A 24,028-nucleotide genomic window follows, 5' to 3' on the forward strand; every position below is an offset into this window, starting at 1 on the left:
AAACTGGCATGCTGATTCAAAAATTTGCTGTTATTTTTCTAGCACGTCAAGTTTTTTTTTGTCCACAGTTTACACTTCAGATTAGCAAAATTCCACTGATTATCTGTAGTAAGAAGGGCTGATAACTATTGGTTTTATTTACATATTAAGAAAATAGTAAGAAAATGGATTATCCTATACAAAACGCTTCCGTATCCCAGTGTCATTTATCCAGCATGTACCACTGCTTGCATGATTCAAAACCGGTACAGTAAAAGTAAAAAAAAAAAAAAGAATCAAATGTAGGAAAAGCATTTATTTTTTATTGATACAGCAGTTGTATACAGTGTGGTACCCTTTTAATAACTTGGCATACTGGGGGGAAAGAAAAACAAATGCACACAAAATAGCTTCTCTCGTTTATTAGCATGGTGCGCATTGCTCATACTGAGAAGGAAAAAAATTTTACAATCATGTTGCATGTTTTTTTAAAACGTAAATGGTAACGCTGTTAAGTAAATTTAAAAAAAGCTAAATTAGCTAATAACTGTGAAAATACACTTATTTAATTGTATGTGTTTTTTGCAATCAGACGAATAATTTTTGAATGCCATTTTTGCGGCTGACAAAAATTATGTTCAGTTTTGGTTGACAATGTTGGAAAAGCGACAGGCGTCATACATTTATTATAGACAGTGGTTGTGGTTTGCAATTATGTAGAACTGCACAATGTCATAACTGAGACTTGTTTCTGACATTTGGGTTAGGTAAGCAGCATTCCTAAATTATAGCCACTAAGACAAGTGCTATCAGGCCAAATTAATTCATACTGTATTAGATCTTTGTATAGACATTATATTAAAGAAAAAAAGCTTGTGCAAGCAGTTATAATGTTGTGTCCAGTTAGCATGTGATATCGTAAAAATGAAGATATCGTTTCTGCTGTTGTGAATGTGTTTTATTGACAAGAATAACCATCATCATCAGCGCCAGTCTGTGCATAAGTCAACATCAATATCATGCAGCGTTTCTTCACGTTTTGGTCAAACCTCCAGTATAGAATAATAACTTCTATACAAACATACAGTCTCTATGTATATTGATAATTATATACAATTGATCCCTAAGATGCTTAAATGAAGAGATGAGACTTTGTAGTGGACAAAACAACGTTCACTGCAGATGGAATATTTGGCATGGAAATGATTAAAATCTCCATTTTTTTCCTTAAGTTTAGAATTTGTTAATTGTGTAACTTTTCGTTCTATTTTACTTCAAAATTCTATCTTGAGCTTAAACCCTGAGGTTTGCTGACTTTATTACCATTTTTTTCCATCTGAAATAGCCATGGTAGCTATATTAGTGAACCAATTAATATCAAGCTGTGCAAATATGATACTCATCTGAAGACAACAGTAAATACAGACAGAACAGAAATCATCATATAAGAAAATAAATAGGCACTCTTTTTGCATAAAACACTTCAACGTACATTTCCTGCTTAAATCCGATACGTAGCTCATCAGCTTGTGTTCTCAATCACAGGACACATTGAAACTCACGTTCTTCTGGTTGATGAATTCATCACTCTCCCTAAGGCAGGTGCAATAATTACTCTGATCACATTTAAGCAGGAAACAACAAACTAAGATCATGTGAGCTGAGGAGGGTGATGTCGACTGATAAGACAACAGGCTGCAGTTTTGAACGTTACACTAGATTGCACAGAACACCTGGGCCTCGTCACAGTAGAGATCTTAAAGACACATGGATGCCGGGAATACGGGTTGTTAAGACCAGTCAATTTGTTACCTTTACAACTCCACAATATCGTTTTTCAAGCATGACATTGACAAGTCGCTAATCACGTGTTTTTGACTTGAAGAGGAGGCAGAGGTGAAATGAGTGTGCTGAACTGGTCCAGTACCTTCATTGATTGAAATTGTCTTCTATTTTCGGAATGTGTGGCTTTTGTAAAGTGTGTGTGTGTGGGGGGGTGTTAGCGGAGAAAGCAGAGCTCATGTACAATTTTGACATTTTTGCACAATCTTATTGGAAGGAGAGTGGCAAATTATTCCACTGTAGGAGAAGGTCCCTCATTATTGCAAACATGGCAAATTCCCACTATGCAGAACCCGCTGCTGTGATGGGTCCAAAACAAGGCCAGGTTTCAAGCATCGTCCCCGCCCACATCAATGCTTTTGTGTCTCTTCTACGTAAATCAAATCGTGCAACCCCTAGTTAGGAATATTACTGACAACTAATCTGGAAACAGTTGGACAAGCATAGATTGTCTTGGAGTTATAAGATAAACAGTTTTACTTTCTTATATGTTCTTTTTAAACACTTTGTCATACAGTATGTGCAAAGAAACAAGCAGGGCCATTACTTTATGATACACTAGCGCTAGCTTTTAAACAGCATCTGGAAGTTGTTAATAAGAAGCCCTTGTTTGCTGTGCTGAATCGATGAAGAAGACAATTTGCTGACTGAGAAGAGAGAGGCACAAGGAGTTGACTTGCCTTTACTCAAAACACTACAGACAAGTGATGCAGGAGTCTTGCTAAGGACAGATGCACACTTCATGCCTCATTCAAATCTCCAATTGCAGTTTGACCACTTTTTAAGATCAACTGTGAATGTGTGCTTTCAAGAATCTATTACAGCAAAGCAAACTGCCATTTTAGTCAAAAGAAAAAAGATAGATATAAAAATGTAGAATATGGGAACTAAAGGAACACAGATTTGTTCAAGTGCACAACCACACATACAATTAGCGTCAATATGAATGTAAATAGATCAGTTAAAGGTGGCTCACAGAGCTTCTATTGTGGCTGTGACTTGTATTTATTCATACATGATTAAAGGGTCAGATCTGTCTGACCGACTGATGGAATGCATTGATCTGAAATTCTTGCCCACATTTCTTGTCACTAAATTGTCTCTTTTGATCAACCAAACAGTATTTTGTTGTCGTTTTAAGTAGTCTTAGTCATAAAGTACATTCTGTTTTGAGTATGTGTGGTCCAGGGCAGGTATGTTGTACGTTACAATTGTGGATGGTTCACGTGTGGTCCAAACTTCCATCTTGACATCTCTCTGTGACATAAAGTAGCTACAGGCAAGAGTAATTGCCTGTATGTGGATACAGACGAGAAGGAAATCAAACATGCAAGCAGTCTCACATTTGTCATCGAGGTGGTCCAGTTTGTGGCGCAATCCCCCACCAAGACTGCCTCCAAGGCAACTGGACTTCTTCTTTGTGGTTGAAGATGCTTCCCCTGTTTTCCAAAAGGCTTCTTCTGTTCAAACTGTCTCGTAGTCCCTAAATGTAAGAGTTGTAAATGAATGACAAGTGATCACATGGTTTTTAGTTTATAACGCAAATCACTTCCTTTGCTGAAAGATACACTTAAAGTCCCTGTAAAGTGAAAACACATTTCTTCTAAACACACCACAGAACCATTGTCAACTCACTAACAAATCTTGTTAGAATCCAATATCCTTTTCTCATTAATCCATAGGCGGTCTACTTAGCCAAGTAAACCTACTTATCTAGCATCTTACCTATGCCTACACATAACTACATGTTTGAGCCACAAAAAATATGCGCTTAAAATCTCCAATGCTGCAGTTTATCCCACATCATTGTGGGGCTTTTCTGTGAAGTGACAACAAGGCATTCTAAATTGGCTACGCCGACAACAAGATGCTCTACAGTGGCCTGGCCTGTGGACTATCGAAGTGAAGATCCATTTTTGAGATGTAGCCATAGCTAGCTAGCTAACTGAATGTTACAATTGTGCTGGATGAAATACTGATGTGAACAAAAGTGCTCCAGTTTTCATATAGTTGTAGAGGGGAGACTCATGCCAGCCCCCCCCCCCCCCCCCCCCAAATCGGTAAAAATTAAAAGAAAAACAGTTTAACGCTATGGGTGTGTTCGGAAACGGTGCTCTGCTCACACTCAGACCATTCAGAAACTCTGAACATTGTCCGGTTATTTAGAGTGCCACAAAAAAGGAGTGCCGTTCCAGCAGGGAACACAGAGTGCCCAGAGCATCAGAAAGTACAGATGGAAACAGTTCAAGCATGAGTTGCTGATTGCTTTATAGCATAGCAGGCTACGTTTAGAAATTAATGGGAGGGAAGCGCTCTGCCTCTCCGAACACACTGCTCTCACAGTTGTGTTAGGGCATCAGAGTAAATTTCTGAACGCACCCTCTATCTCCACAGTTGAGTACTTCATAGTTCTCAGTCTATGCACATTGAGTTATCTTGTGTATGAAATACGTTATATATAAATCTGCCTTGCCCTGCCTACCGTAGAGATTTCTCCGCCCTCCAGCGTCAAGTCTCCCACTAAAGTAGGCAATAATCTGCTGGGGGTTTTTTTTAATCTTTTTTTTTCTTTCCTCATTTATGTTAGGGTCAGTTATGGCTATTGCTCATAATGGCGTGCGTGTGTACGTACGTGTGTGCGTGCATGTGTGTGTGTGTGTGAGTGAGGAGCAGAGAGAGCAATGTGAAGTCTAGTGTTGTGCGGTTAGCTACTGCAGTCTGAAGAAGGTTTGTGGCTATGTAACACTGAACTGGTCGATTTTGAGCGGTTGGCAACTTGAAAGTCAAAAAAGGTTGGGCACCACTAGTCTAGGTGATTGATAATCTAAATAAATAGAATGGATGACTTGCACATGCACACCAATAATATATATAAGACATACTGGACTGTTGCTTGAAGCAAAAAGAAGCGTTATTCAATGAAGATGTCTTCAGTAGGACACGAGTAGCCAATGTGTTCCTTGTAATACTGCTGGAAGGCCTTCCTGTAAAACAGAAAGGATGCACGATCAATTCCAAATTTCATTTGGTTTCATAGTTATAAAAGACAAGTGTAACATCAGCATCTTAGAATCCTACCTCTAAAAGAGAAGTCAACCCAATTTTTTGGGGGGGACAATAATATGTTCTATGCAGCCCCACTAGTCTAAATATGTTATTTGTTTAATATTGCGTTAGTGGAATATGAGTTAAGCAGCAAAATCCAGCCGTTTTTATACATCTCAGGGGCGGCCATTTTGCCACTTGCTGTCGTCGACTTAAGATGACACCAATGTTGCTCAGGTCTCAGGTAACAAACAATCACAACGCAGCTTCAGAAAACAGGTGAGCTGTGATTGGTCGTTGCCTGAGCCCTGACAACATTGATGTCATCTTCAGTTGACAGCAAGTGGCAAAATGGCCGCCCCGTAAGATGGATAAAAACAGCTGGATTTTGCTTCATAACTCACATTCCAAAAATGTAATATCATTATTGTCAATAAATGTTTAAGGTTGACTTCCACTTTAAATACTTGTTTTGTTTTGAAAGACTGCAATACAGTACTCGAAAATGGTCAGTAAATTATAGTATCGCGAAGAACTAATGCAAATTGGAAAAACTGAAGTGGACGATGCATAATGTGCAAGACAGAGCAGAATAGAAAACAGCTTACCCTACTGACATAGCCAGAGGATGTAAAGTTGAGTCTGCCATCATTACATGACAGGCAAAGCGCTGTTGGTCAGGATGTTTGGTGATGAAACCAAAGTACCTGCAGTACAATAATTATGGTCACATGCAGAGAACATAGAAATCAATTGACACTGATAAGACAATGTTCAACTGATGACTTTTGTAATGCAGTTATGGTAACTCATTAGTTCCACTTACTTGCTATGTTTTGGATGACAGCCACAGAATGAGATGTTCTTCAAATTGAAGAAATTGAAACACTGGTCTCCCTGAAAGAGAGACAAAGAGTATAAATGCACAAAAAGTGATCAGTTGTTATTGTGGACATACCCTGTGAGCAGACTGACACTGGTCCTGGACGCTGATCTTCACACCCTTCACACTGACATCAACCACGCAGACCGAGGGAGGCTGCCCTGCTAATCGCCTGTTATATGCAACCTGTTAGCACATGAGTTCTGATGTCAGTCTTAACTTGTATGAAGAGCCTTACCTGCAGTTAAAAAAAATAATAATTAAGAAGTATTCACCAAAGCTGAAGTTTTTGTTTCCTGCAAATTGTAAAGCAAGTGAATGGCTACGATCTAGGATTTTATAGCTTAAGTTTTAAATCCACAAGTTCTTCGAATAAAAGAATCACCAAATCAAATGAAGACGATAATAACAATCATTCAAAAAGAGAAATATAGAAAAAGCCTTGTAAAATGTTCATACCAAATGTACCATGTGGATCAGTTTCTCACTTTTAGAATTATACAGTATTATGGGATTTAAGTGAGAGAGTTGTCATTGGTGCAGACTTCAATAGAAAAGTTGGTGCAGGAAACAGAGGTGATAAGAGGTGATGGGCAAGTTTGGTATCCAGGAGAGGAACACAGAAGGACAGATGGTGGTTGACTTTGCAAAAAGAATGGAAATGGCTGTCGTGAATACTTTCTTCCAGAAGAGGCAGGAACATAGGGTGACCTACAAGAATGGAGGTAGGAGTACACAGGTAGACTACATCTTGTGTAGACGGTGTAATCTGAAGGAGATCAGCTAATGCAAAGTAGTGGTAAGTGAGAGCGTAGCATGACAGCACAGGATGGTAGTCTGTAGGATGACTCTGGTGGTGAGGAAGACAAAGACGGCAAAGACAGAGAAGAGGACGAAATGGTGGAAGCTGAAAAAGGAAGAGTGCTGTATGATTTTCAGGAAGGAGTTGAGACGGGCTATGGATGGTCAGGAGGTGCTTCCAGATGACTGGACAACTACACCAGATGTGATCAGGGAGACAGATAGGACAGTCCTTGGTGTGTCTTCTGGAAGGGAAGGAGATAAGGAGACTTGGTAGTAGAATGAGGAGGTGGAGAAATGGATCTAGAGAAAGAGGTTAGCTAAGAAGAAGTGGGACACTGAGAGGACTGAAGAAAGTAGACAGGAGTACAGGGAAATGCAGCGTAAGGTGAAAGTAGAAGTAGCCAAACAAAAGGCTTACGATGACTTGTATGCTAGGTTGGACAATAAGGAGGGAGAGACTGATCTATACAGGTTGGCAAGGCAAAGAGACAGAGAAGGGAAGGATGTGCAACAGGTTAGGGTAATAAAGGATAGGGATGGAAGTGTATTGACAGATGCCAGTAGTGTGATGGGAAGATGGAAAGAGTACTTTGAAGAGTTGATGAATGAGGAAAATGACAGAGAACGAAGAATAGAAGAGGTGACTGTTGTGGACCAGGAAGAAGCAAAGATTAGTAAGGATGAAGTGAGAAGGGCATTGAAGAGGATGAAGTGTGGAAAGGCACTTGGTCCTGATGATATACTTGTGGAGGTATGGAAGTGTCTAGGAGAGGTAGCAGTAGAATTTCTGACTAGGTTGTTCAACAGAATCTTAGATAGTGAGAAGATGCCTGAGGAATAGGGGAGAAGTGTGTAGGTGCCCATTTTTAAGAACAAGGGAGACGCGCAGAGTTGTGGCAACTACGGAGGAATAAAGCTGATGAGCCACACAATAAAGCTATGAGAAAGAGGAAAGAGTAGTTGAAGCTAGACTGAGGGCAGAGGTGAACATTTGTGAGCAGCAATATGGTTTCATGCCAAAAAAAAGAGTACCACAGATGCAATATTTGCTTTGAGGATGTTGATAGAGAAGTACAGAGAAGGTCAGAAGGAGCTGCATTGTGTCTTTGTAGATCTGGAGAAAGCTTACGACAGGGTGCCCATAGAGGAACTGTGGTTTTGTATGAGGAAGTCTGGAGTAGCAAAGAAGTATGTTCAAGTAGTGCAGGACATGTATGAGGACTGTAAGACAGTGGTGAGGTGTGCTGTAAGTGTGACGGAGGAGTTCAAAGTGGAAGTGGGACTACATCAGAGATCAGCTCTGAGCCCCTTCTTGTTTGCTATGGTAATGACAGGATGACAGACAAGGTTAGACAGGAATCTCCATGGACTATGATGTTTGCAGATGACATTGTGATCTGTAGTGAGAGCAGCGAACAGATGGAGGAGAAGCTAGGGGCGTGGAGGTTTGCCCTGGAAAGGAGGAGAATTAAGGTTAGTCGTAGCAAGACGGAGTATCTGTGTGTGAATGGGAGGGACCCAAGTGGAAGAGTGAGGTTACAGGGAGAAGAGACCAAGAACGTGGAGGAATTTAAGTATTTAGGGTCAACAGTCCAGAGCAATGCAGAGTGTGGAAAATAAGTGATGAAGCGTGTGCAGGCAGGCTGGAACGGGTGGAGAAAAGTGTCAGGTGTGAAGAGTTTCAGCTCAAATGAAAGGAAAGGTTTATAAACTGTGGTGAGACCAGCAATGTTGTTTGGTCTGGAGACAGTGCCACTGAGAAAAAGACAGGAGGGAGAGATGACGATGCTGAGGTTCTCTTTGGGAGTGACCAGGATGGATAGAATCAGGAATGAGTAAATCAGAGGGACAGCACATGTTAGAGGCTTTGGAGATCAAGTCAGAGAGGCCAGACTGAGATGGTTTGGACATGTCCAGAGGAGAGATAGTGACTATATTGGCAGAAAGATGCTGAATTTCCAAATGCCAGGCAGAAGGTCTAGAGGAAGACCAAAGAGGAGGTTTCTGGATGAAGGTCGGTGGTGTTAGAGCAGAGGATGCACAGGACAGGGTTAGATGGAGGCAACTGATTCGCTGTGACGACTCCTGAAGGGAAAAGCCAAAAGGAAAATAAGAAGATGGGATTTAGGATTTACTTATTACAGAATTTATATGCCCTGTCACCTTTCGCCTGATGTCAGCTGGGATAGGCTCCAGCTTCATGAGTCCCTTGTCAGTCAAGACAAGTCGTAGGGAAAAAATGATGGGTGGATAGGATACATATACCGGTATCTATTGGCTATTGTACTGTACTGTACTAATGTACATTTGTATTTGTATACCTTGCGCATAGCAGCACACAGCACAGCACTGCCTTTGTGGATGGGGACTTGAACAGAACCTAAAAATCGCACCAGGAACTGCTCAATCAAACCATCCTTTTGTCCTGAGAGAGAGACAGACAGAGAGACAGAGAGAGAGAGAGAAATATTTTATCATTCAGTCTAGAAGACAAGCAGGAGTTAAATCCTCTAAATTTCTCTCTTAAAGGAGAACAAGAGTTATGTAGCATGGGTTGCCACTTGCCAGCATCATGGAACAGTAATGGGGTATTTTCTATCAGTCCAGTGTTAACCCAAAAATTATTATTTATTTACTGCAAATATTATATCCTTGTTCATCTATCAATGCCAATGACATACAGCGCCTTGCAAAAGTACCCCCCTGAATTAGTACTTTTAATTACAGCTCCAAGTCTTTTGTGGTATGTCTCTATCAGTTTTGCACTTTTAGTAAGTGAAATGTTTGCCCATTCCTCCTTGCAAAACAGGGGGATGGGGGGTGCTGAATACTTTTGCACACCCTAAATGTCATTTTGTTGTTGTTGTAAAACAAGTTTGAAATAAGATATCCACTTTGTTTCACTTTGTGTTAAACTTTCACATAAAAATGTCAATGAAATATATTTGTTTGTTGTCGTACTGTGCCAAAATGTTGAAAAATTGAAGGGGGATGAATAGCCGCTGTATGGTGACAACAATTTCAAGATCTTTAAAATGTAAAATATGTTCCTTGGCTCTGAAGGTTGAGAAACACAACTTTAACATATGGTATAAACAGTATGAACTCCAGGCTGAACTGAGAGATTAAAATAAGTCACCTACTTGCTTTGAGACGATAGTACAGTAAAAACCAATGGCCACTGTACCACTAATTGCACTAAATTAATACTACTCCCATGTCAAGACTAATATAGACAGAAACATTTCTATTACATTTTTCACCTTTGTTAGTATTTTTGGTTAACCTGACAGCATAAAAGGCAGGAAAGATTCCAGTAGCTCCGGTCCTCATGTTGTAACCCTGACACCACAGATCCTCAGACTGGTTGAGAATTAAGACTGGGTCATCTGTCTCCAGGTACAGCTCATCAGAATGACGGGGAACAAATCTAATCATGGAGAAAGAGCAACACATTTCAGTCCAATGTTTTGATTGACACAGGCCAGCAGTCAGAAAGTTCACATGCAAATGTGTTGACCTGTACACAGCTCTGTGGCTTTGCTGTTTTTCCACTCCATCCAAAACACAAGAAAACACACCAAATGAGCCAGCACCTGAAAAATATGGATCCATATCATACACATGATCACCTTTCTGTTTTACCATATTTATCCAACCCACATCAGGTCTTTAAGAGACTCGATAATTTAGGACAATGTCATTCTATCACGTTTCATCACATTTAATTTTGCACATTAATATCACATTTGAAATGCTTGGCTTGTTACTATATTTTATTCAGTGATAAAAAAAATTACCACAGTACAAATAGTAACAAACCAGTGGAACTGTAGTCGTCAGAAGAAAACAGGTTGAGGAACTTCTTGCTTCTTGGAGCACTTGCTCTCCCCCCATTAGACTCCTCTTGGTCTGATATTTTGGTTGACATTTTGGGCTGCTTGCTGACCCTCGCCACCACCTCCCTCCTCCTCTTCCCTTCCTCCTCCCGCCGCCTCCTCAAGTCTTCTTCTTTCATCTTTCGCTTCTCCTCCTCCTTTCTTTTCACTTCTTCTTCTTTCCTCCTCCCTTGGAGAAGAAAAACACAGAAACTAATCAGATCTACTTAATTAATACTTTTGGTGTACAGTACTTTCAAACTCCTAAAAAATGGGAATCTGAATGACAAACATTGATGAAAATAGCATGCCTTTAAGCTACATTCTTTTGGCCTCAAAATGATTGTTTTATGTTGCTACATTTGGCTTTGAAGCACATAAAAACCTCCATCCATCCGTCCACCCATCCATCCATTCATCCATCTAGTCTGAAGAAACTGCACGCAAGCATAGGGAGAACATGCATACGCCACGCGATGGCCAGAGCAGAGATTTGAACCCCAAACCTCCAAACTGACATGCTAACCACTAGAAAGCAGACGGATGAATGAAAATTCCTCACACGAGTTTGAATTAAAAATGTCTCACCTTGTGTCCTTGCTTCTTCTTCTTTCCTTTTCCTCTCCTCTTGATACTCAGGGTCTTCCTCCTCATTGGCTGACTGATAGACCGTCTCTGCATCACTGTCATCATTGTGTCCACTCTTACTGTGCAAGCAGTCCTTGACTCCAACCACTTCCAGTTGAGCCTGTTTATCAACCACCAGAGTGTATTTAACAGAGTCATAATTTAACAGTGCAGGTGCATCACTCTTTGGTGCAGTTTGTGCGCTTACAAGACCTCCCTGAGAGACAGATTTGGTGCTCTCAGCCTTAGTCACATTATCATCCTTTCCATGCGCAGGCTTCGTTTTTGACTGGGTCTTCTCTGATTTTGCATCAATTTCAGGGCAGGATTCTGTACTTTGGGTTTTCTGAGTGGAAAATGCACACTCCCCTTCTTCTTCGTGGATATCTGGGTTTGCTCGATTGGATACAGGGGGATGTTGAGGTTCTGGTAGAGGTCCCTCAGTGTCTGAGCTGAGGGACATTCTGTTGGAAGCCCCCTCACTGCTAGACTGGGAACGAACAGTTTTCCTGTCATGGTTCTGGCCTAGGAAAACAAGCAAATAAACAAAGATTAGCTTATGAAGATATGAATATTGATAAATATTTTTTATTATATTACAAGACAATTTTTATTGAGAAGGTGTTATAGGCGCCATGTTCTGAACCCAAGTCAACAAGTCCTCCAACAATAACAACCACATTGGTCGTCACTAGTGTTACATATTGTAGTTTAGCAACCTCTATTGGCCATAGCAAAAAAAATACAAAACTAGACTCTAAACCAGATCCTCTGGTCGAAAGACTAACGTCTATCTTACTGAGCTAACTGCCCAGTAATGAGCTTACTGTTCATTTTTAGTGTTGACATGTGTGTCAATTCGCCGTCTGACTAATGGTTGGGGTTAGGATGAGGCTTTTAGTGAGGTTGTACAGTACACGTTACGTCTTTACATGGGACACTAATGGTTGAGATTAGGAAAAAGGCAGTGAGGTTGTAGACCGTTACAAAACGTAGTCAACACTAAGAAAACATGTAGTCAACACTAACACTGCCACTTGATGTCTTTACATAAGACACTAATGGTTGAGATTAAGAAAAGGCACAGTGAGATTGTAGACCGAAAAATTTAGTCAACACTAAGAAAAAATGCAGTCAACACTAAAGCAATCACTGGACAAATAGCGGGTTCGGGTTCAAGTCTCAGTTTTGGATTTGACATGGCCGATAGAGGTCGCTAAACTAAAATATGTAACAACCTATGTGGTTGTATTTATTAGAGGACTGTCTCACCCAAGTAGTGCTTTCTTTGTTATTGGATTTCTCTACGCACAGATTGTCCATAACAAACAACATGTTCAACAACAAGAGTGTCCGTATGGGCAGATGTTTGACCATGTTCCGTGGGTGGCGGGGGACAGTGAGTGAGTGGGCCATGTCTCTATTACCATTGGAGTTGTGGCCCTAAATTAGTTGGTGCCTTTTGTGGCAGTAATCCCCAAACCAGTTGGTGGATCATTTATCAGCTAGATCAATGTGACTTTTTATATAAGGAGACTATTTTCTTTTATCCCCCTAACTAATTTTCTCCCAAAAACGTATAAAATCTATCATGAGGGTAAAGTTTGGTGGAGGACCCAAACGCAGGGAAGCAGGGCAAGGAGGCAGAGGTGATGTACAAAAAAAGGAATTTAATTATTCAAAACAAAAGCCAACTCAAAATGGCAGTAAAACAAAACGTGGGGAGGACAACAAGGCAAAAAAACGGCAGCATGACAGGAGGAAAATGACAATGAACCGACGCAGACAAGGGGAGACAGGAGACTAAATACACACAAACAATAATGACACAACAAGACACACCTGGGGCAAGACACAAGTGGCTGAGGGCACTGATTGGTTGACACGAGGAAGGGCAGGATTACACTTAACAAGACCAAGGGAGACACACAAGGAAAAACAGAACCCAAACATGACAAAAACGTTCTATTTTAAATATTGCCATTTATGTTTTTTATGCTACAGCATACAGAAGGCTTTGATTTAGCCTCTGACCTGAAGAGGTTGCTTAAAGCAAATGTAGTTATTACAAAACAAAACGGCCAGCAGGTGGCAGCAAAGTAGAAGAGATCAACCAGAGCCATGTTGAAAAAAGGCTCTTTCCCCATTGTTTTAAACAGATTTGTGAATAATGATGAAATTTAGCTATATTATAATGCTAATTGACGCAAAAAGGAAACAGATAGAAATATAAGTTTTTTTCCTGATGAAAGAAGAGACTCAAATCTTTCTTTTAGTAGGTTCTATGTTTTTATAGCAATAGAACACAATATTCTGTGGCCGTTGCAAAATCAGCCAAAATCCAGTAAAACAGCTGGGAGAGAAGGGGTTTGCTTCAGTGAAAATGGCTGGGAGTTAATGAGTTAAAAGTAATCAGAATAAAAATGTTTAGATTCACATTGAAGGAAAAATATAATGACCAAACCCAGAAAGCAGGTAAGCTGTGATTGGTGCTTAACTGAGCCTTTGGCACTGTGATGTTATTTTCAATTGACAGCAAGTGGCCGCCCCCAAGACGGATAAAAATTAGTGAATTATGCTGCTTAATTCATATTTCACAAACACAATATTAATCAATCAATTTAAATTTGTTATATAGTGATTATTAATGATCAAGTGTCTTGCATAAGAAGTTAACACACCAATAAAGCAAATCCTCAATTTGAAGTCATAGATGAACTATTACCTTGGACCTGGGTCTTGTCCTCTTTCCTTGGTGCTACAGGTGTGCGTGGGACCACCATGGCTGTCAGGTAAACCTGGTTAGGGAGCGAGTTGTTGGGCTTCCCCCTTCCACCCAGGTTAGCCTTTTTGGCACAGAGTTTTCCCCTCCCATCTGAGCCTGAGCTTTTAAGTCCATTTGCTTCTTTCACTCTTTGATTTATGGTTTTCTCTTTCTCCTTCCCTTTGGATTCATCACACAGTCTTCCACCTCTTCGTTCTTCCCTCCCTGATGCCACTCCATCCTTCCCTCTGATGTCCCCCAAGCTCCTCTCTCGCATCGCAACTGTTCCTCTCCCTCCCCCTCTACCTCTTCCTGCTCCTGCTGCCCCCCCTCTCCGTTGGCTCCTAGGCATGCTATCGGACTGAGTATGCGTGGCTCCTTGCGGCTGTTTTTCTCGTGGTCGAGCCCGCGCGTCTCTAACTGCAGCTTGAGTGCTGGCTCTGCTGTTGGTCCCATTGGCAGATGGAGGTTTAGGGGCTGGGCGGCGGGTGCAGGGTCGGACTTTGTCCTCTGCTTTTGATTGGCTAACAGGTTGTGTTTGATCCCCTTAAAACACAAAGGAAAGCATCAGATTATTTATTAGGTAACCTCATGTGGAAATTGGGAAAGGTCTGGTAAAGCCATACACAAGAAAATAGTCTTGATTTCCACCCATTCTTTAGATTACTTTGTTGGGACAGGGATCTTTATCTAATATAATTTCGGTAACTTGCACTATAAGCAACTAATGTAAGGTTCATGGCGATTATTGTCGCAAAGTTATTACATGACTGCTGATTTACAAAATACTGTTACGTTCTATTCTGTTTCCATTTTTCCACACAGAGTGTCCTTACCTGTAATGTGTGAAGATGAAGATCGGGAGTCCTTCCAACTGTCCTTCTTCCCTAAAGAATTGTTGTTAATGGTGTCCTGGGGAGAAATTATGAGAAAAGAGTTGTAGTGTGAGAGTGAACAACATAATTCAGTATAACAATTATCACCACCATACAATGACACATGTTGTTCACAAAGATGAACAAAATGTTATTTTACTACAGTTGCGTTGATGTGCATCACGTGTGTTGCCTTTCTCCATAATCTCAATACCATTACACCTCTCAAATAAACCAAAGTACCGAAAGCTCTCCCAAGAAAACCTGACAAAAGTTCAGATAATTTAGCTTGGAATGACAATTGTCCTTTGAATAGTCAATAACAAAAACAACATATACATTTTTGTACTTTGTAACTTGCAAAATGATACATGTTATTCTGTATTCATTCAGCCTGCTAGTCTACTGTTATGTTGTCTACAATTTCTGTACAGTAAATGGTTAGAATAAATAAAGGTACCGGTAAAAACAATCGACACACATTGGCCAAATAAGGGTCATAAACCGTTAAACCGGCCAATTAATCAGTCAGGCCCTACAAAATACCCCAGTAAACACCGTTTACAAGTGTTTTTGTACACACTAAAAACCTGGGTCAATAAATAAACCAATTTGCTTTAAACATGGACCGATCCGCTACTTCCTGGGTTGTTTTGTACAAAACACACATTTTTTGGATTGTTTTGAACAAAATGACCCAGTAAGTAGTGTCAATCGAATTCATGTGCAAATGTATGCAAGCACATTGCTATGATTAAACTGAGTCTGTTTTTCACCACAGTATTTTGCTATGAATGTTTTATGTGACGTTCTTTAATGTACCTGTTGCTGCGGGGCAATCGTGAAGTTAGCGTCAGTCCGTTAAATATTAATCTATTTTAGATTAGTACATTAAGGGTAAAATTATACATCTTCATTATAACATTTAATGTTAACAGGGGCTGAAAATGAGTCCCACTCCAGATTTAGTATTTATTCCATTGGGGGAAAACAAGATTTTGCAGTCTTTGCAAATCAAAACAACAACAAACAACCAAAAATAACTGCAGCTTTGTTTTATAATTCTGTGATATATAACACCTATTTACAACTGTCTACATGATTACACTGAAAGTACTAGATGCTGTAACATAAAAACAGAATAGGGTTAATCAAGCCTAAAAGAGCCATTGCTAACCTCTCTTTTGTACTTGGATTTTACAGTCAGACGACTCCTTAAAGAGTGTTGCTATGGTGTTGGGCTGAGAATAAAATATGACAATAACAATAACCAGTCACATACTATAACTGTAATTTTAGCATTTAGCATAACTCATTGTTTTTAAAAGTACTGTTATGGTTGTGCTTTCATTGCGTTGTGTTTTTGTTTTTTTCAGTCTCTGATTGAGTAGTGGGGCGTGTCCTCCAGCATCGCACCTATTTCTCATTCACAAATCGCTTTATAAGGACTGGAACTGCTGATACTCCTTGCTAGAGTATTGACCTTGCTACGTCCTCGCCCAAGAGCTTTATTCTGACCTCGTGTTCCAAATTCCTATCGCTAGCTTTGTTTTTTGTTTCCAGTTTCTCACGTGAGTCTTTTGACACGTAGTTTTATGTTGTTGTTTCTTCGGCTTATTGCGCTTTTAGTTTATCTGCTTTATGTAGCTTGTTTTGTATTTTGTTTTTTCTTATTCGTGTTGTGCAATTCTACAGCCCTCGGGTGAATTTTTGTTACTTTATTTTCCTTGCATAATTTGCAAGCGACTTTTGTTAACTGTTTTTCTCCTGGCTTTGTCCAGCGCTTTGTGTTGTCAAATTTAATTTGTCAATCCACACCCTTTGTGTCTCTGTGTTTGTGGGATCCCCTATCCGTTTATTCCGGAAATCATTACAAGTACGAATAATATAGTATGAAAATAATTGTGAGATTGTAACATAAACAACGAATTTCCTGAGAATCAATCTGTGTGTGTGTGTGGGGGGGGGGGGGGGGGTGTCAGACTCACTACAAAGAATTAAGTATTGTTTTACATTTGTTTCATTTTTTTTGTGTTTCAGCAAGTGGTAGTATGTGTGATCTGGCTAATGCAGATCCTGGGGTCAGTCCAGTTGGCTCAGTGGCTACGGAGGACAAAGTTTATAGCAGGCACTCATAGCTTTTGGCCATGAGAGATGTCAAAAGCTGACTCTATAGCAAGCTCTGAAGTAACTGTATGAAGAAAAACACTTGATTGGGTTATGTTGTTCATAAACGGGTCCGGAATCCTATTTATACATGCAAACATTTTTTTTTCTATACAATATGTATTTCTAAATTTAAAAAGACAAATTTTTCAATTATAAAATAAATCAATAAATGGAAATCATTATCTGTAATACAGTGCTAGCAGCACATCCCAATATGGCGCAATACAATTCCAGACCGCTGCAACTACAATCACAATAATCGGGTGACTTTGTGAATTATTATTCATTTACTTAAAACATGCAAATCCTACTATTCAATTTAATGTGAAACAGGTATTCCAGTTGTCTTGAAGCAAATGTCAAATCTTTCACAAAATAAAATTATGCGATTATTATTCATTTCATCTCGGTGCAAAAAAAAACCATTATTGATTTTGAGTGATATCAACCCCGACTGAAGACATCCAATCCAATATGCTTAAAAATAGCAGAGGTCAAAACCATTGTACCACTGCACTCTCCTTGCTTCAATTTTCAACCCATATGTTTCACCAGGATCGTGCTTTAAAAGTATTCTGTTCTACAGATGTGCAACATTTTTTTACTACTGTATTTGATTTTTTCTGTCACAGACAATGTCAGTAATGACACAATAGTTAATTGGCAATACTGCATGTCCTTGTGGTCCAATGAGCTCAGTTTCTCATCAAGGCTGCAGTAATCAAGTCACATTAAAGTCTCCTGAATATACTCATGCCTACAGTTCTTGTCAAGAAACACGCAACATAACTGTTGACCTTTATTTTCATAGACAGGTTTTTAGACTCCACCAACACATTTATGTACTTTGTGTTTCCATATCTATCTGCAGTGCAAATAAGGCTACAAAGGTAGCCTTAAAGAAAATGCCAAGTTTAAAGTGTAACAAATTCTTATGGCGCATTCCCCAAAGGTAGGCAGTCTGACTTTTCTAACCTCTGACAAAGAAAAGTGGAATGCAACTGGGAGGTCCAAGTCGCAAAGTTGGAGAAAAAAAGTATTCGCCAACCGACTTCAATCTGATGCCACTCGACAGTGGCGACCCCCAAGGGGACACAGACCATGAATGGACAAACATAATTTACAAGATTAGAAACATATTTATCTATATTCATTATTAAATTAATTGAGTTACTCCATATAACTTCACATAATGCTGTGATTTGTACTGACTACGTGAAGATATACCACTAGCTCCCTCAAGTTATGCGGTCAAATGTATGACAGTTATATAAAGGAAATTATGAAGGAAGGTTTGCTAGAGTTCAAAATGTGTTTTGATTCCAGTGCTTCTCAATTATTTTTTGTTACGTCCCAAAGAAAATAATTCACGCCCCCTCAACTTTCCACCATGACTATAAATAGCATCATTTGTCTATAAAATTGTTGTAAGTACACCTCTGCAGAGATGCTAATACTCCTTGCACACACAAATGAGGATGCCACTGCCATCTACTGTAGTGGATGTGCAATTCCGCTTTGCTGCAGGCGGGAAAAAAAGTTTTCCTTTGGGTCACTCGCCCCTCTTCTAGCATCGCACAGCGCCAACTGAGGGTCCATCCCCTTGTTTGAGAATGATTGAACTAACCAAAACAAAAAACAATTTATCGGAATCAGCCATCTTTGCTGTTTACTTTCTCCTGAATCTGAAACACTTTGAGGTTGCAACTGGCACAATATGAGTGGGATAAATCCGACTTCCCACCTTCCTGGAATGTAACATTAAACTCATTCAGTGCCAGCCATTTTCAGACCCTCCTTTACCATACCACATGGGAAAAAAACCTGTCTGTCTGTCTCTCTCTCTCTCCTTCTACGCCCCCTCTCTCGAGACAGATATATAGAAAGAAATATGTACCTGGCATTGAAGGATTTTATGTATATCTATGTTATCGTTCATCATAAAAAATGCATGCAACTAATAAATAAGTCAATCAAAAGTGTCTGGGTTAGGCCCTCTGTTCAAATGGCAAGTCTTTACAGATTGAACTACCGCCACCAGAGTTTGCATTCCGTACACGATCTAAACACATTTTGTCCATTACTATTCTTGCATGGAGTGACAGAACATGTTTTTAGAGAAACTTGGATGCTGATGCTGATGCTGAAGGGATGTTGCGGTGAGATGACTCCACTCTGATACGAACTGACACCGTAAACAGGATGCAGCTCATTTAAAGGGGTACTGCTCCTGCTAGGTCTGGCCTACTAACACTTCTCATCACTGAACCCTTGCAAATTATAAACTTGTTTATATATTCTTCATGAAACTATGAGTCAGCTGGCTTGGCTTGGCTTGTATGCATGTCTTGTACTGTGCAGTACGTGTATGTTCCTGTTGAGGTTATTAAAATAACATATTATGCACTGACCTGCTACAGCGACAACATGATGCATTTGTGTGAATTTGCCACAAATATATATATTAAAAAAAAAAAGTACAATGCCTTTTCAATGGCCGCTGCTGGTAAATTTCTAATGTTTTTCAGAAACTGTGCACACATACAACAGACGGCAAAGACGGACACAAAAACAGGCATTGCTGTACCATGATGAAGACAGCATCACACGACACACTAATACATGCAGTTTGGACTAATGATGCTTGTTTCTAAGTAAAGGATCCACCCATTCTCTCTCTCTCTCTCTCTCTCTCTCTCTCTCTCTCTCTCTCTCTCTCTCTCTCTCTCTCACACACACACACACACACACACAAACAGACACATATTCCCTCAGCTCATTTCAATGACTGACAAATCACAAGGGTGGACCCATCCCTAATCCCTACCTGGGTGCCGGCTTGTGGTCGTTGTGTCATTAGAGCTAGCGTAGTGGGCCTCTTTGGTCGATATTTGTCCATGACAGCACAGATTGAGCCCCCGTGGAGCGGTGAGAGCCTCCACCCTCCCTCCTCCTCCTCCTCCTCTTCTCCCCGTTTTAAACCGGTGAAGGTTCTCCGTCTTTTCCACCTCCCAGATTCTCTCTCCCCTTCTTCCTTCTCTGACTCCTGAATCAGCCTCAAGCTAGACAGCTGGACACACCCCTTGTACTCCCTTCATGCTTGATCATTGGCCAGGCTCATTCTCACATCATCATCGTCACCATCATCTTCCTGGCAGGAGCAGAGCAGACTCGAGCGATAGAGAGACGGCTGTAAAATGGGAAATAGAGAGAGAAGAGTGGGTGGATGATGTAGATCGATGAGGTGAATGAGGATGGACGGTTAAAAGAAGGCAAACGGGGAGAAAAGGGGGAGGAGAGGAGGTCATAACCAACCAATCATCACAAGGCATGACATCATCAGCTCTTCCATCTGCTTATGCTGCGTCCCGTAAGCAGAAATCACTGTGAGTGTTGATCTGTTAAACAAGAGTACACCGTACCGAATGCCTTGAAGGACAAATATCCCTTCACAAAATAATGAATGAAATTAAGTAGGGATGCTGAGCAACAAACATGTTTGACATCAAAGCAGAGTGGTCCAGTTCGGTTGAAGTCAAGACCACGGCACTTCAAGGCTGTAGTGACCCCCACATGGTCACAAATCTACCACTCCCCAACCTCTCTAAGTTCTCACATTATATTGTACCCTGGATGATACTGCCTCTAGTGAAAGTCACTTATGCGCAGTTACTGTATATTCCTCCACAAGCTCTCTCTAGCACAGTGTATCGGTTTTGGTTCCATTTTAAAACGCACTTACCATTTAAAGCCAAAAATGTTAAGGACAGTGTCTCCATTTGAAGTTACACTGTGGTGGATACCATTACCACCACCATAGTGTTAGTATTGTTTGAATTTGCTCCGGTAAATATTTAATATTTTCAGTTAACATAAGTCCTTAGTTTTGTTTGGACGCGTGTTTTCTAACTTCACTTTAGGTAATATTTGTCTGAATATTTACTGCATTTTTTGTTTGTTTGAAGGAAGCAACCAGGCCGAAAGGTGGAATGAGATCTGGCACCTGCCACTGTTTAAGACTGGAGGGGGGAATGTGCTTGTTTAATGGTTTGTTTGGGGTATTTCTCTCTGTTAATTTGGTTTAAATGCACTTTAGTTCTCACTTGTTAGTGTTATTTATTTTTGTTGATTTTTTCCCATTGAATTAAGTTGGTAATTTTGCTTGATTTGCATTCATTTAGGTTGGTCTAAGCCACCTGAGTTGTTTGTTTGAAGATCAGTCCAGTTTGAGTTGTGTTATGTTTAGTTGACCTCTTTTAAATTGGGCCAAAAAAATTAGCTATTATTTGATGTTGGAATTTTTGTTATAGTTTTTCTATGATTTGATTAAAATTATTTTGTCTAAAATTGAAGGGCCTGTGTCCTTATCTAAAACTAAACAAAATTTATTTGATCAACACGCATTTGTCACTGACTAAAATCCTCATTAATAAACAATAACTGGGACTAAATCAGTATGCATTTTTGCCGACGAATGAAGACGAGACAAAAATGTACTTCATTTAATAAAAACTGGACTAAAATCTATGGACATTTTAGCTCCTGAACAAAAACAAGATGAAAATTATGATTTTGTAAAATCTTGTCTGTGCTAATATGTCTGTCATGTGACCCCCCTCTTTCAAATCTGCAGCTAGCGAGTGCAACATGCAAAAACACATGGGTCAGAGGGGAGGTGGATTCATGGTGAATGGTTAAAAAAATAAGTAAAATATAGTTATAACATAACATTAATCCAACAATTGTAACGTTCCAACAATAATGTTAATCCGACCGCTAACTAATGCTAGCTAATTTACTAGCTCATAAGCATGGAGCCATAGTAGCCACTTGTTGAGAAAATTGTATGTAAAATAGTTTTAGATCCGAAATGTTCGATATAATCTGCTGACAAAAAAACACAGGGTTAAAATTATTATCCTGACAAATTATATTAAAATGTTGACTAATATTAGACTAATCAAATTACGTTTTCCTGGACTAAAATAGACTAAAATGCTAGATTTATAGACTAAAAATTGACTAAATAAAAATGGGATGAGGTTGACTATGGTAAAAACTAACCAGCGTGATTGAAACTGGACTAAAACTGAGACTAAATTTAAAAATGGCAGATAAAGTTAACGTTATCCTCGTCCATGTTTGGTCCACTACATGCACCATCATAAGCATGTCAGAAATCATGGCAAGGTTTCTTACGTTTTAGCTTAAAGGTGCTCAATGTAGACATTAGCCCAAAAATATATTTTATGTAATATATTAGCCTTTTTATTTGACCATTTATGACTCAAACATCTTCTAATTAACACCTTAGCTGTTCACAATGGGTACTCCTGCAAGTGTACTGAGTTACTGACCAATAGCTTTCAGACTGGATTCGGGTTCAAATTTCCCACCGTCTGTCTGCAGATGTGACATCATGCGTGCATTGTGTATGTATGTGGAGAAGGGAGTGTGCAGAGGCATTTTTTAAAATTATATTTTCAGCATAAAGCAACTTTAAAAAATTCAACCTTTAAGTTGAAGCCAATTGTTATGCAAGAACAGTTTGCAATTTACCCATGATCAGATTAGTCAATTTATTGGATATCAGTGACTAGTCAAGCAAAATAATCATTTGTGGCACCCCTAGTTGAGAATTGTGATTACATAGTCTACAAGGCCTGGGTTACAGCTCAACTTCTAACATAAAACTTGCCACAAAATACAGAAAATGAACCCTGAATTGGAAATGTGTCTGTGCATTAGGGTTATAATGTCTGCCCGCCCAAGTGAACCTCCCGCCACCCTAGGTAAAACTGGCTAGGGCCGCTACTGCGTGATACTGGCAGAAATAGAATGAGAAGGACAGTCTGTACTCACCGCAAGCAGACATAAAGCTGCATAAGTTAGTGCTCAACCCATTTATTTTTTAAGCATTGCATCATTTAGCATTAATGATCTACTCTTCTAAAATTGTGGATCAACCTCTTGTAGCAAAAATAAAGCAAGGAAATAGCACCAAATAAGCCACTAAAGACGCCAGCTCATCGGGCATGCATCTACAAACCCAAATAGTTGTGTTTTATTAAGTTCTTTTATTTAGACTGTACTGGCATTCCAAGAAACAGCCCTCCAGGAGACAGAAGCTGCAGTCAGTCCTTTGAACACCAGACCTGGAGAAGGAAAGCGAGGGAAAAACAAACAAACACTAAATTAGTGTCAGACCGACTATGAATTGTGCAGTTAGTTTAAGTCTTACCAGCAGGACCTTTTCAAAAGCCACCAAACCTTCCAGTTTTAGCAGGTCTCTTCCAATATTTGCCAAAATGCTGTTTGAATGGCCCAAAGGGATAAACGGGCTCACCAGGGAAGTAACGAGTTTGAGCAAACACAACTCTTCCTCGTTTGTATCTTGAACCAGAGTCAAAGGAGTAGACTGGCTCTAGGTGAGATACATGACTGAAGACTGGCTTATTGCGTTCATCTCTGGCATCATAAGTGCTAGCGGCTTGCCATTGTTGATCCGGCTGAGGTGGTACAAACTCATTCAGGTCTGGGGACGCACCATCGTACCGGTCAGAGAGACTAGTGCCAGGGTAAGCAGCAGCCCACTGCGCCAAACCAGCACGCTGAAGATAATCTCCTGCAGGTGCGTTTTGGCTTTCTTGACCAGCAGGCTCAGCATTGTAACTGGCACTTAGAGGAGCATGCAACTGGGATGGATCATAGACATTTGGCCAATAACCCTTCTCAGATGAGTAAACTAGTGGGGGAGCAGGTGGTGCAAACGCATTCAGGTCTGGGGACGCACCATCGTACCGGTCAGCGAGACTAGTGCCAGGGTAAACAGCAGCCCACTGCGCCAAACCAGCACGCTGAAGAGCATCTCCTGCAGGTGCGTTTTGGCTTTCTTGACCAGCAGGCTCAGCATTGGAACTGGCACTTAGAGCATGCAACTGGGATGGATCATAGACATTTGGCCAATAACCCTTCTCAGATGAGTAAACTAATGGGGGAGCAGCACAAGAACCATAATCTAAAAAAAATAAAAATTAGGATAAAAACCAAAGCACTAGCATTGAGAGAACAAAAAGTAATCATACCTTTTTGTAAAAGATTACAGATTATGCTTCCAATCAGCAGACATGAAATCCACATCCTGATGATATATAAAAAAATA

At 40.0% G+C, this 24,028-nt stretch overlaps 1 protein-coding gene across 2 annotated transcripts; it reads right to left on the reverse strand.

Moving 5' to 3' along the window:
- Window positions 1-282: 282 nt before the first annotated feature.
- On the reverse strand, window positions 283-23,969 carry LOC147176054 (uncharacterized). 2 transcript variants are annotated; one of them, XM_086073545.1, is made up of 15 exons: window positions 23,952-23,969; window positions 19,694-20,056; window positions 14,659-14,734; window positions 13,784-14,368; window positions 11,267-11,583; window positions 11,020-11,179; window positions 10,376-10,621; window positions 10,074-10,149; window positions 9,817-9,983; window positions 8,875-8,978; window positions 5,825-5,935; window positions 5,693-5,763; window positions 5,475-5,573; window positions 4,704-4,805; window positions 283-3,304 (listed from the first exon to the last, which is right to left on the reverse strand). In XM_086073545.1, the coding sequence occupies exons 2-14, from the start codon at window positions 19,763-19,765 to the stop codon at window positions 4,733-4,735; spliced, it is 2,157 nt and encodes a 718-aa protein (XP_085929671.1). In that variant the 5' UTR covers window positions 19,766-20,056; window positions 23,952-23,969; the 3' UTR covers window positions 283-3,304; window positions 4,704-4,732. The 2 variants fall into 2 exon arrangements, with proteins under 2 accessions (XP_085929671.1, XP_085929670.1); XM_086073544.1 differs by having other exon boundaries at window positions 11,020-11,583; window positions 23,952-23,968.
- Between the last annotated feature and the right edge of the window lie 59 nt (window positions 23,970-24,028).

The sequence above is a fragment of the Leptonotus elevatus genome, chromosome 4, assembly GCF_054856555.1.
Source record: "Leptonotus elevatus isolate MCC_2025b chromosome 4, RoL_Lele_1.0, whole genome shotgun sequence".
Taxonomy (NCBI): Eukaryota; Metazoa; Chordata; class Actinopteri; order Syngnathiformes; family Syngnathidae; genus Leptonotus; species Leptonotus elevatus.

Coding starts and splice junctions, on each gene's coding strand:
- LOC147176054 (XM_086073544.1), bottom strand. CDS start 19,765: ATGGACAAATATCGACCAAAGAGGCCCACTACGCTAGCTCTAATGACA. Junction 11,584..13,783: donor GGACAAGACCCAGGTCCAAG/GTAATAGTTCAT, acceptor TTGTTTTCCTAG/GCCAGAACCATGACAGGAAA. Junction 8,979..9,816: donor AACCAAAAATACTAACAAAG/GTGAAAAATGTA, acceptor TCTCTCTCTCAG/GACAAAAGGATGGTTTGATT.